Below are 13,502 nucleotides of genomic sequence, written 5' to 3' on the forward strand. Positions count from 1 at the left end.
AAGTGAATATCAAGAAAATTTCAAGCGTATGTACAGCGATAGGGATTGATTCACGCTTAAGTAAGGTCAGGAATTCGAATCCTACCTTGTGTATGTAGTCGCTTTAAATTTTGGAGTCAACTATCCCACTTTTTGAGGTGCAAGGAGATTAGTCACTACTATCGGTAGATACTTCATGGACGAAAAAAAAAAGTGAATATCAAGAAAGTACCTTTTTTGTTTTGATTTTTAACTAAATTACTTAACATTTTAAAAAGTATATAAAATCATTTTTGGTAAATGTATTCATTATTAATTACAATGAAAAAATACTAATTTAAATTTTTCTATTATGAAAATTTTGAAGATGTCAAATTTTATTTTCTTTTTTCATAAATTAGTATTTTTAGATATTTTTAAAAAAGATTATTAATTAATATTTTTAGAAATATTTTATTGTTTTGAAATATTTTCTTTTTTATTAAATATGGGAAAAAATTCTAGGTATGTTATTTTTTTCCAATAATATTCAAATATTGTTTGAACCAAATGTCACTTAACAATGAATATAATAAATATTTCGTCAATTCTATATGTTGAATATCAATAACTATTTTTCATGAGAATTTGTCAGATATTTTTTTAATAATGAGACGATTTTTAGGAGTTCTTTTAATTTTGTATATATTTTGATTTTATTTATCATATTTATTTATAAATTAAATTCTAATATTTTAAAATAAATTATCAATAGTTAAAAATAATAATTATTTATCATAAATTTAAAATATAATTTATATATTTAAGATACTTATAACAATTTGACAAGTCACTGCTGATTAACTACTATATAGCGAAAGCATAAACAACATGCATCAAAAAGTGAGTTTATAATACAATTAGTACTAGTATCAAGTACATACATGTTATATACAAAATATTGTACTAAGATTAAAATAAAATTGTCAGTCGGTATCTATACAAAACATGATTATACCAGAGTAGCCACAAACAAAATCTAGCCACCTCTAATGTGACTAACTGCCAATAGTACAAGTCATCTTGCTAATCTTGTCCTACTTTCATATTAAGTATGATCATTATAGTTACAATCACAAGAAAAATACAGGATAAACTTGTGAAAAGAATTCAACATAATAACTTATAAACAACATCATCATAGTAATATAACAACTCACAACAAGACAACACCAATAACATAACAGGTTAACTACTCATAACACACTCAGCATATCAACATATATATCAACATATATATATACATACATATATATCACATATGATGTGTCATCACTCATATCAACTACGAAGATCTCCTACAACATAGGGTGAGAAATTTAAATAACTTGACCCTACCAAATCATAGTGATTGGTATAATACCAAAAAACAGCGACTGACATTAAGACTAGAAAACGACAACTAGCATGAGACTAGAAACAACAACTAGCATGAGACTAGAAATAATGACAAGCATAAAGTTAGATTGATTTCTCAAGTTTCACCACTTAAACTAGGATGTATGGTATTATGTCAAGGTAGAATAGTTTAGATATGAGCCTACACAACATTAGCTTGCAACACTAAGTCACACATAGATTAGCCCACTGACTACCCTCCAATACTATGTTTGAGACTAAGTCTCTAACTCGGTACTTTACTCAGTATGGTCACACACGGATATCACATAAAATCTAGAGAAGACAACTAAAAAACAACTTATCCATTTAGAGGCAAACTTACCTATTGAAAGGTTTCAACTGGGCTCTCGGAACACTGCAATGTGTATCCACACAATAGGATATTCAATTTTCGAAAACAACATTACTCCCCTCTAATTTTTACGTATCGTAGCTAATATCTAACCCACATATTTGTAACTTATTAACTTAACAACATTATCAACATTCAACATACAACTTATCAGCTTGAACAACTTTAACATCGTACATTTCTACAACATGATCAATTATGATAAATCAACAACTTAATCAACTTAAAATAATATACAATTTTATGACATATTCAACTTACTAACTATAAACCCATATCATCTTACATCATCATCCATATAAATTATTCATCATACATCAACTATAGAACAACTTCAACAATAGGTTTGTCATCATACAACTTGCACCCGGCGCCATTCACTAGTCCACGCCCGACATCGTACCACTCACGCCCAACGTGATTAAGGTAGAGAGTTTCCCACACTCTTACGCCTAGTGTGACAACACACATGCCCAATCCCAATTAGGTAGAGAGCACCCTACCTGACTCACATTTAGTGCCACACACATTAGTGCCCAGTATGAAGCCAGGCAAAGACAATTATCTCTACTCACCCCTAGCATCATTCAACACATGCCCGATGTGATTCTAACCCAAGACGAGTCTCTTTCTTCATGCTTGACATCACCGATCCTATGCTCGATGTGAGTAAAATAGAGGCTTCTCTTTGGAGTCATGCCCACACCATGAAGGCGTGCCTAGTGCAATATTAGGTTTGCACTTGTACAAAACCTAATTTCGTGCAACCTCCTAAAAATCAGCAAATCTTAACAACATGCAATGCAATAAACTACATATATACAACATTTACAACACAATTTTATCATCAAAAGCAACATGCAACTAAAATCAATCAAGAATCAACTCATTTCCCATACTCTAGTTTAAGTCTACAAAACCCTCTCAACCTCATCATTTTTAAACCACCAATTCTTCCCAACAACCAAGAATCAATGCAGCTCGGCATCACAAAAGACACAAGAATTCAAAATCACAACTTCCCTTACCTCTTAGAGAAAAACCCACAAAGAGGTGAACAAGAAGAAGCAACTCCTCACACTATTAGCTTGAATTTTTTACTCTAGAGTTTAGATTCTTCACCACCTATACTAGAATCAACTAAGAAAATGGTAGAAATGAAAGGTTTTAAGTGATAAGGAAGAAGGAGGGGAAAATCTTTCTCTAGCTTCTTTTTACAACTTTTAAAAAGAATTATGAAGCTCTCAACTAAAAAATTTCCTTTTATACTTTCTTGAGCCGACTCCTCTTATCTCTAGTTCAACCCTCCAAAGATCAACTTGCTTTCAGGATATCCCATTCCCAAAACTCTCAACAACATCTACCAAATCAAACAACAAGATTATGAAATATAGTGTTAAAATATTTATTTATATAAATTTAAATATATTTATATATTTAAACATAACATTTATTTATATATATAATTTTATTATAAATTTTTGTTACATATAATAAATATTTTTTTTTTGGTAAGCAAGGGGGCTAAAAGCCCAAGACACTAATCATTAACTTGAAAAAATAGCAGAGGTGTCTGCAAGTAATAAGGAAGCAATAAAGGATGGAGGGGACTCAAAAATGAGAATTTCCTCCAATAAAGGCGCACTACATTTAGATAATGAATCCACGACTAAGTTGGCCTCTCTACCAATATAAGAACATGAAAAACTAGGAAGCTGAGTTGACAAATCTCTTATTTTCTGAACCCCGTGACTGCAAAGATGGGTCCTTGAGCAACCTTCATTGAGTAGTTTCACTGCTTCGTACGAATCAGATTCAACCAAAGTATCTAGACCCATATTCCTATTCAATAAAATATGAGTACCATACAATATCGATCTAAGTTCAGCTTCAATAATAGAGCAACGCCCCAATCGACCAGAGAAAGCAACAACAAAGTCACCACTAGAGTTTCTGACCACTCCACCACAAAAGGCCTCACCATCTCGTGTCACTACCCCGTCACAGTTCATCTTCAGGGTTCCAGTCAGAGGGCAAGTCCAACGAGGGTTCTGATACAAGCCTCCAACGTCTAGACTTTGGGTAAGGGTACTGAGGAAGGTAAGGGCTATACGGGCTTGTATTTCCACTACCAGTTGATAAGGCGTGATGACTAAACCTTGAAAAATTGCTCTATTGCGCCGATGCCACAAGGAGTCTATAACCAAACCTCTAGATTTTCCCTAGGCACCTGCATCGTGGTTGCTCCTCTATAGCTTTTGTTCCACACCTCTTGAGCAAAAAGACAATCTCTTAGTACATGCAGAGAAGTTTCCATGCCTTGTTTGCATGTATAACATGTTGAGTCATAAGTCATTCCAAGTTTTGCTCTACAAGCGTTTGTGAGTAGGCTCTCATAAGCTACTCTCCAAAGGAATACTCGAACTCTCTCAGGCCCCTACCACTTCCATAATTGTCTGAAAAGCGAAGACTTGGCCGGTAACACACTACAAGAAAAATCAAGATTATCTACGGAAAAATCCGTAGATAAACATAAAATTCCGTAGATAAATGTCAATTATCTACGGATTATCTACGGAAAAAAATCCGTAGATAAAATGGTCGTAGATAACGTTATCTACGGAATTTTCCGTAGATAACGTTATCTACGGAACATTATCTACGGAATTTTCCGTAGATAATGTTATCTACGGAATTTTCCGTAGATAATGTTATCTACGGATTTTTCCGTAGATAATGTTATCTACGGATTTTTCCGTAGATAATGTTATCTACGGAATTTTCCGTAGATAACTCATTTCAGGAAATTTTTATTTAATTTTAATAAATTTATTAATGTAATAACTCTCATATTTGGCCTCTCAAGGATGCTATTTCATTACACTTCACTTTTCAACATGTTTTGTTCTTATTGCACATTTTCTGGGAAACTTCCCAGAAGGTCACCCATCCCTATACTACTCCAGGTCAAGCACGCTTAACTGTGGAGTTCTTATGAGATAGGCTACAGAAGAGCTAATGCATGTTATCAGTATAAGTAGTACAAATTAATTCATTTAAGTACAATCTCATACTTATACTATTTTTGGATCCCTCTCATTTTGGTATGTTCTGACCGCTATAAAAATATAAAAATATATATAATAATTATATTACCAATAATAATAATAATTATATTATATTTAATTAATATTTACTTATAAATATACATACTTGTATAATTAACAATCTACTTATCTATGGAAATTTCCGTAGATAAGTTACCTACGGATTTTTCCGTAGATAACTTATCTAATAACAATATTAAAAATATTTATTTTAAAATACTATAATGAATTAACTAAATTTTAAAATATATTTTAATGAAAAATATATTTTTTGGTCGATACGGTGACTAAAAGTATTATAATAAATAATTAAATTGAAAAAAAAATTAAATCTTATAATGATTATTTTTTTAATGATGCTAAAGTAAATATTTTAATTATTTTACAATAAATTAAAATGAAACGATAATAAAATATGTTAATTGATATTTCAAATAAAATATTATATCTACGAAATTTATTTACTAAATTATCTACGGAAAAATCCGTAGATAAGTTATCTACGGAAAAATTCGTAGATAAGTTATCTACGGATTTTTCCATAGATAAGTTATCTACGGAAATTTCCGTAGATAACTTATCTACGGAAATTTCCGTAGATAAGTTACCTACGGATTTTTCCGTAGATAACTTATCTAATAACAATTTAAAAATATTTATTTTAAAATACTATAATGAATTAACTAAATTTTAAAATATATTTTAATCAAAAATATATTTTTTGGTCAATACGGTGACTAAAAGTATTATAATAAATAATTAAATTTAAAAAAAAATTAAATCTTATAATGATTATTTTTTTAATGATGCTAAAGTAAATATTTTAATTATTTTACAATAAATTAAAATGAAACGATAATAAAATATGTTAATTGATATTTCAAATAAAATATTATATCTACGAAATTTATTTACTAAATTATCTACGGAAAAATCCGTAGATAAGTTAGCTACGGAAAAATCCGTAGATAAGTTATCTACGGATTTTTCCGTAGATAAGTTATCTACGGATTTTTCCGTAGATAAGTTATCTACGGAAATTTCCGTAGATAACTTATCTACGGAAATTTCCGTAGATAACTTACCTACGGATTTTTCCGTAGATAACTTACCTACGGATTTTTCCGTAGATAACTTATCTAATAACAATTTTAAAAATATTTATTTAAAATACTATAATGAATTAACTAAATTTTAAAATATATTTTAATCAAAAATATATTTTTTGGTCGATACGGTGACTAAAAGTATTATAATAAATAATTAAATTTTTAAAAAAAATAAATCTTATAATGATTATTTTTTTAATGATGCTAAATTAAATATTTTAATTATTTTACAATAAATTAAAATGAAACGATAATAAAATATGTTAATTGATTTCAAATAAAATGTTTTACCTACGAATTTTATTTATGGGTGAAGTTTTCTACGGAAATTTTCGTAGATAAATTATCTACGGAAAAATCCGTAGATAAGTTATCTACGGAAATTTTCGTAGATAAATTATCTACGGAAAAATCCGTAGATAAGTTATCTACGGAAATTTCCGTAGATAACTAAATATTACCTACGGAAATAATTCCGTAGGTAATATTCCGTAGATAACTAAAAATTATCTACGAAAAAATTCCGTAGATAATTTTCCGTAGATAACTAAGCATTATCTACAGAAAAAATTCCGTAGATAATATTCCGTAGATAATAATCTTTTTTCTTGTAGTGACACTTATTGAGCAGCCACTTCATAGGCTGATTTGATTGTAAATGTGCCATCTGTGGTCGAAGTCCAAGTAACTTTGTCACTACCGGCATCTTCAGTAGGAGGAGGTGTGCATTAGATTGCTACCAATAAGTCCATTGGGATCCATTCCTGAATATTGGATAGATCCCACGTTCCCTGCATGTTATTATAATCTCGCACAGATTTAAAAAGCTCAACAGGAGGTATGGGCGTTAAGGCTAGTTGAATTAGAGGAAGGGAATTTGGAATCCACTTATCCAACCAGAATTTAATCGTGCGACCATTACCAAGTAGCCAACAAACATTAGAAATGACTAGATTCCATGCATTATTAATACCATGCCAAAGGTTAGACATATTTGGTTTCTTCGCAACGGAATAGTTTCATTTGAGCATTTGTATTTAGCTTTGACAACCCTTACCCAGAGTTTATGGGGTTCAGTAATCATGCTCCAGAAATTCTTCATCATGAACGAGGTGTTGACATCGCGCATGCGTCTCAAACCAAGTCCACCATAGTCCTTTGGATAGTAGAGAGTCTACCAACCCACAACATGATACTTCCTTTGATTTTGATTAGAACCCCAAAGAAAATTACGGCAAGTTCTATCGATCTCGTCACATAACAAATGGGGGAGTTAGACTGTTTGCATTGTGAAAGAAGGGAGTGCTACAAGCACATACTTAGTCAAAGTAAGCATGCCCGCGAAGGAAAGGTTCTTAGCCTTCCAACCACTAAGTCTATGGTGTAATTTATCTATAATGCCCTGGTAGGAGGACCTATTGACTCGAGAGTGATGGGCCAGGATTCCTAGGTATTTCCCCAAGTCTTCTGTTTGTTGGAAGCCCAAGGCTGCACTAATGCTCGACCTAGTAGAGAAACTCACATTCTTGGAGAAGAAAACACGAGTTTTATCAAAACTGACTTTTTGACCTGAGCTCGCACAAAAGGAATTCAAGCAATCGTGTATTACCTCTACCTGCTCCAAGGAAGCCTTCGCAAAGAATATTAAATCGTCAGCAAAGGCTAGATGTGAAAGAGCAGGTCCATCCTTTGAGAGTTGGATTGGCTTCCATAAGTTGTTAGCTACCTTGACATTGATAAGTTGCAGTAAACGTTCCATACACAGTACAAATAAGTAAGGGATAAAGGGTCGCCCTGCCGGATCCCACGAGAAGGATTAAATTCCTCCAGAGCTTCCCCATTCCATAGAAGACGGAGCTTGGATGTAGAAATACAGGCCCAAACCAAGTCAATAAACTTTTGTGGTAACTCCATGTATATGAGAGTATCCTTCACAAAACTCCACTTTAATCTATCATACGCCTTCTCAAGATCAATTTTTATAGTCATCCATCCCTTCCTACCAGATTTAAGGTGCATGGAGTGAATAACTTCTTGAAATATAATGACATTTTCCTTGCTATTTCGATGCGGTATAAAGCTGCACTGGTTGGGGTGCACCAACCTCTCCATAACCGGTCTAAGACGTTGCAAAAGAATTTTTGTAAGGATCTTATAGGATACACTACATAAACCTATCGGTCTCATATGCTTTAGGTGTGTGACATTTTCAGTTTTTGGAATTAACGCAATCAGCGTTGAATTGATGTCAGCAACCAAGGAGGGGTTTTCTTCGATATCATGTATAAGTTTGCAAACAGCTGGGCCAACCGTTTCCCATTGGGATTGGAAAAAAATTGCTTGGAGGCCATCAGGTCCAGGGGCTTTGAGACCCTTCATCTGTTTGACTGTATGGGATATTTCGACATCACAAATTGGTCTTCCTATCTCTACTAGCTCTTCATACTCAAGATGGGGAAAAGCATTTGAGAGGACGAAGTCAACTAAATCCCTAGTGTCCGAAAATAAGGTTTTATAGAAATTAGTAACCATATTTTCTAGAGCATTCGGTTGAGAAATCCAGTTGTTGTTATCATCCATCAACTTATCTATCTTACTCTTCCTACGGCGGACGATCGTTGTTCCATGAAAGTAGTGCGTATTTCTGTCTCCAAGTTTTAACCATTTGCATCGTGATTTCTGGTACCAGAGTATCTCTTCCTTTCTTAGGATTTGGTCTAGCTCGGACCAAAGCTAGTTTTACTTGTAGCCGTTCTAGAAAAGTGTTAGGACCTCTTAGAAGGTCACACACGATCCCATTCAGACGACGAAGTAAGCGCCGTTTGTTGAAAAAGATATTGCCAAACGTGTTTTTATTCCATTCCAACAAGGATTTTGTAGTGTGATCAATTCGATTATTCCAATCATGCTAGGAGTTCCAATTCTGTTGGAGAAGCTCTAGAAACGATGCATGAGTCAACCAAGGGGCTTCAAATCGAAAGGGTCTCCTACCACTTCTTGTGGGGATTGTAGGCTAGAGTCTAAGAAGAATAGGTGCGTGATCAGACTTCAAAGGATTTAGACGATTAAGAGCTGCATTTGGGAACAGGATGCGCCATTCATAGGAAGCAAGTGATCTGTCTAAACGTTCAAAAACATTTCCCCTGTGCCATGTAAATGGAGCTCCAGTATAACCTAAATCCATCAGATGATAGCGGTTGACAAAATCTTTAAATGCATTATCTCCTCGAATACAAGCATTTACAGACCCTCCAACTCTCTCGTGTTGCCTCAAGACAGCATTAAACTCTCCCATTAAGTGCCAAGGACCATTGATTTGACCAGCCAATCGACGAAGATCGCCCCAAAGAGCCACACGGCCTTGGGTTCGGGGGCTCGCATAGACAAAGATGCAGAACCACGATAACGCTCCTTTAAGGATCTTAAGATGGATATATTGAGAAGAATGTTCCATCACTTCAAGTTGCCAAAGTTGAGAGTTCAACATGCACCATATCCCGCCAACTTGTCCATTAGCATGCATCATAAAGGATTTATCTAATGAAATCCGACGAGCCACTCCAAGTGCTCGGTCACCGCTGATATGAGTTTCTAAGAGACAAAGAACTCCTATGTCATACTCTTGGATCATATCGTTCATTAGAGATGGAAATCCAACACTTCCAGCACCCCTGCAATTCCAAGATAAAAAAATTCATAAGAAAAGACTATTGTGGAGTGGTCTTGGACAACCCTGGCTCTTCAACGTGTTCCTCAAACACTTCAGCATCCATATGATTAATAGCATTAAAATGCCTACGCAAGGCTGCTGCTAGAGCCTGCGTTTCAGCATCTGGCTCCACTACCTTCGTTATAACTTCATCCAAAGGCCAATTAGAACCTTTTCTATTGGTCATAAAACGAATATTGTCTAACACCATTTTTGAGTTATGTTGCTGGTTCAGGAACGATGTGGCAATTGTTGTTGTTTTGGGTACATCCGGTATGGGATTCTTTATCTTCGGTGGCGCGTTCTTAGTTAGAGTACCCTTCTTTTTTGGGGAAGTTGAACCACTTATAAAGGAGTTTCCACGCCTTATTTGGGAATTTTTCCCTGCCAAGGGGTTTCGAACTCGTATTTGGCTTTGCACCAGACTTGATTTCGGTTTTGAAATATGGTTTGCATGCATGGGTTGCATGGAAGTGGGTCCCTCCGGAACCAACATGTAACCTTCAAAATTTGGTTCAAACCCTTGCTGACCTAGCATATCCTCGTGGGCAAAGTTATTAGCAATATTTGTTTCCTTAACAAACTGCGCTTTTGGTGTTACGAGATTGCCTTGTTTGATCTTTTGTCTATTATTATTGCGATTCGATTTCTTGTTCTTCTTGACCAACATCCATGGCCCATACAACTCCTCCGAAACATCCAAAGATTTGGACGAATCTACCCCTGATGAAGAACCCACATCAGGCTCCATTGAAACCTTGGATGGAACAACAGCCATCGTTTCACTCAGATTCCCTGTGTCAACATCCATCACACCTGTGCCCTCCTTTGCTCCTTTCTCCGCGCTAACAGAATGGTTATCCACACCTTCTCTGCATTGGTCTTGTATGCGGCCATATTTGCAACAACCAAAGCAAATCGAGTGTAGCCCTTCATATTCTAATTTGATTATGTGACCCAGCACATTAATCTTAGACACCAGTTTCCTTCTTAGATTCACTTCCACGCAAATTCTGGCAAACTTCCCCCTTGAATGAATAGATGTTAGTTTGTCAATCTTGAGCATAGTGCCCAGTTTACTACCCACACGCCACAAGAAATGATCGTTATAGAGTTTAATAGGCAAGCCCGGAATCCTGATCCGCGCAGCGACTTTCCTTGTTTGAGAGGCCGTTATTGTGAAAAAAGGTCTCCAACGTTGAACTAGAATGTAGTGATTCGCGATCATCCATGGGCCCTCATAGAGAGCATGACGATAATCCTCTTCTGCTGAGAATTGCACCAGGTAATAGTCGTTGGGCATGTCAATAATTCTGATTGATCCGGACCTAACCCAATCACGATTGATTTTATTCTCAAGGGCTTTGAATGAGATTTGCTTTCCCAGAACATTAATCACTAGAGCATTCCTCCAGGTTGAGCACCATTCCTCAAACTTGTCTTGTGAAACATTGATAGTAGGGCATGGGTCCAGGTCTTCTTCATCAATGTCTGTCTGGTCCATCTCGACAGAGAATTTGTCATCAAAATCCTCCATCTCCTTCAATAAACAGTGGTAATCAGAAAATATTTTCCCTTCCCCAGTAGACAGAACACTCTCAGCATAAGACTTCTTATGATCGCTCTTATTTTGTTCTTTGATACTATGGTCCTCCATAGCGTCATCTAGATGTTCATCCACGATTAGATCATTAACCGTCTCCTTCGCTTTGACTTAAAATAAATGTTAGAAGCAAAATAGTAATTTTAGATTTTAGATTTGAAAATAAAAAAATTGTAAAAACATAACTAAAATTTATTCATTTTTTAATGACTAAAAATAATTATTTCATATTTTTTATAAAAAAAATAGGGATCAAAATCAAAACTAAGGAAAAAAAACATACTTAAACCTTTATAGTATAAGAATGATTTTTATCATATTGATTTCTCTGTGAAAACAAAATTTAATATTATAGAAAATTAACATTTTGATAAAATACTTACACCAATATAATAATAAATTATAAAGTTATTAAAATATTTAAATAATAATTTTTCAATCAAGGTTATATAATTTAGCTCTGATCATATATATCTATATAATTTTGCATGATTCAATATTTAATTTTACTTATTTATACACACATACATAATAAAAAGAATTTATTTCTTTATTTTGAAAAATAATTAAATTTATATATTTTTAAAGTGATTAATATCCTAATAAAGCATTACTAACACACATACATTATTTAGTATACAACTTTAAAATAAAACTTAGTGTTTTAATAAATAAAATTATCAAACATCAACAAAAAAAGGTAAAATTTCACTTAAGAACACTCAATACAAACATAAAATTTTACTCACACAATCATCATAAAATTCAAAATATAAAAAGAACCATAAATGTCCTAAGAAAACAAAACATGAATAACTTCTCTTGTATCTTAATTTCTTCTTATTTTGTTCATTGTGTAAACTAATAAAACTAAATTAGATCAAATTAGATGGTCCGACAGTTTTATTGAGAACCAGTCCTAGCTGGTTCAATTAGCTAAAAAATCATTTTGTAACAAATCAATGAAAAATTGGTAGAATCAATCAAATTGGTTTGAACCAATCTAATTAAAAATTTTAATTTTTAATTTTAATTTAATTATTTTTAATAAAAATACATAATTAATAAAAAATTATTAATATAGAATAAATTACTTTTAATACTTGTTTTATAAATATAATTTAATCATTTAGTTATTTTTTATTTTTTATTTTTTAGTTTTTTATAATTTATATTATATTAATTTGATATTTTTATTCTACATGTAAACTTGTTATTATTAATGGATATTTTTACATTTTATTAGAATTTTAAAGTTAAGTATTATATTATATTTAGTTTGGAATTTTATTGATACATTAAATGTTAAGAACATATAAATGACACTTATTTTAACTTTTTAGTATTATAAAATTGTGGTTTATATTTATTTAATATTATTTTGTATTGATGATGATGATAATAATAATAATAATAATAATTATTATTATTATTATTATTATTATTATTATTATCACTACAAAAAATGTTCCATATAGTGACATACAAAAAGTGTCACTATAGGTATAATATATGTAGGTATATACCTATTTGACATATAGCTACATACAATTTTAGTGTTGATTTTGAATGAGATTTAACAACATATTTTGTGTGTCACTATAGTCTATACCTACACTCTTTAACAATATACCAACATATATTACATTTATTGTGTGGGTAAAAGTAATTTTTAGTGACACGTATTGTGTCACTATAGGGTGTGTGTCGCTATACGGCAATTTTCTTGTAGTGTATTATTATTATTATTATTATTATTATTATTTTACTAACACTATTGATAGAAAATCCTTTGGAGAGATTAGATTGATGTAGTTTCTTGTCTAAGTTCCTTAAATGGATTTTTCTTTCTTGGTCTCCTCCTAGCTTTTTCAATGATTTCCAAAGGTGTTAGATGTCATCTTCAAACACACATGGAAAGGTTAAGAGCCCCCTTGGAGACACCACACTTATGGAGTGATAAGTCTCTCCAAATCTTGCCACACTTAAGAGAGGATAAGAGAAATGGAACAAGTTTCAAGAAGAGAAACAAGCTTTGAGAGAATTTGGAAAAATGCATTTAATTCATTAATACTCAAAGTTAAAAGTTCAGCCAATACAAAGAAATCCTATATATAGGTGTTTGGTTGGCTTATGGTGCAAGGTAGACTAACCATGGGGTAGCTATATCTTGTACTTATAGCTAACCAATCCTTGTTAACTT

At 32.8% G+C, this 13,502-nt stretch overlaps 2 protein-coding genes across 2 annotated transcripts; both read right to left on the reverse strand.

Moving 5' to 3' along the window:
* Positions 1-7,260: 7,260 nt before the first annotated feature.
* LOC145956388 (uncharacterized) lies at positions 7,261-7,746 on the reverse strand. The gene has a single exon (XM_083071980.1). It carries the CDS (start codon positions 7,744-7,746, stop codon positions 7,261-7,263), a length of 486 nt encoding a protein of 161 aa, XP_082928106.1.
* Positions 7,747-9,000: 1,254 nt separating this feature from the next.
* Positions 9,001-11,353, reverse strand: LOC109801415 (uncharacterized). Its single transcript, XM_020362476.2, has 2 exons — positions 9,720-11,353; positions 9,001-9,658 (listed from the first exon to the last, which is right to left on the reverse strand). The coding sequence occupies exons 1-2, from the start codon at positions 11,351-11,353 to the stop codon at positions 9,001-9,003; spliced, it is 2,292 nt and encodes a 763-aa protein (XP_020218065.2).
* Between the last annotated feature and the right edge of the window lie 2,149 nt (positions 11,354-13,502).

The sequence above is a fragment of the Cajanus cajan genome, chromosome 3 (assembly GCF_000230855.2).
Source record: "Cajanus cajan strain Asha chromosome 3, NIPB_CcT2T_4, whole genome shotgun sequence".
NCBI lineage: Eukaryota > Viridiplantae > Streptophyta > Magnoliopsida > Fabales > Fabaceae > Cajanus > Cajanus cajan.

Bases quoted from the DNA above. Each gene is read 5' to 3' on its own strand.
- LOC145956388 (XM_083071980.1), bottom strand. From the start codon at position 7,746: ATGGAACGTTTACTGCAACTTATCAATGTCAAGGTAGCTAACAACTTA.
- LOC109801415 (XM_020362476.2), bottom strand. From the start codon at position 11,353: ATGGAGGACCATAGTATCAAAGAACAAAATAAGAGCGATCATAAGAAG. The intron at 9,659-9,719 runs GTTGTCCAAGAC...TTGGAATTGCAG, and splicing joins GAACACGTTGAAGAGCCAGG to GGGTGCTGGAAGTGTTGGAT.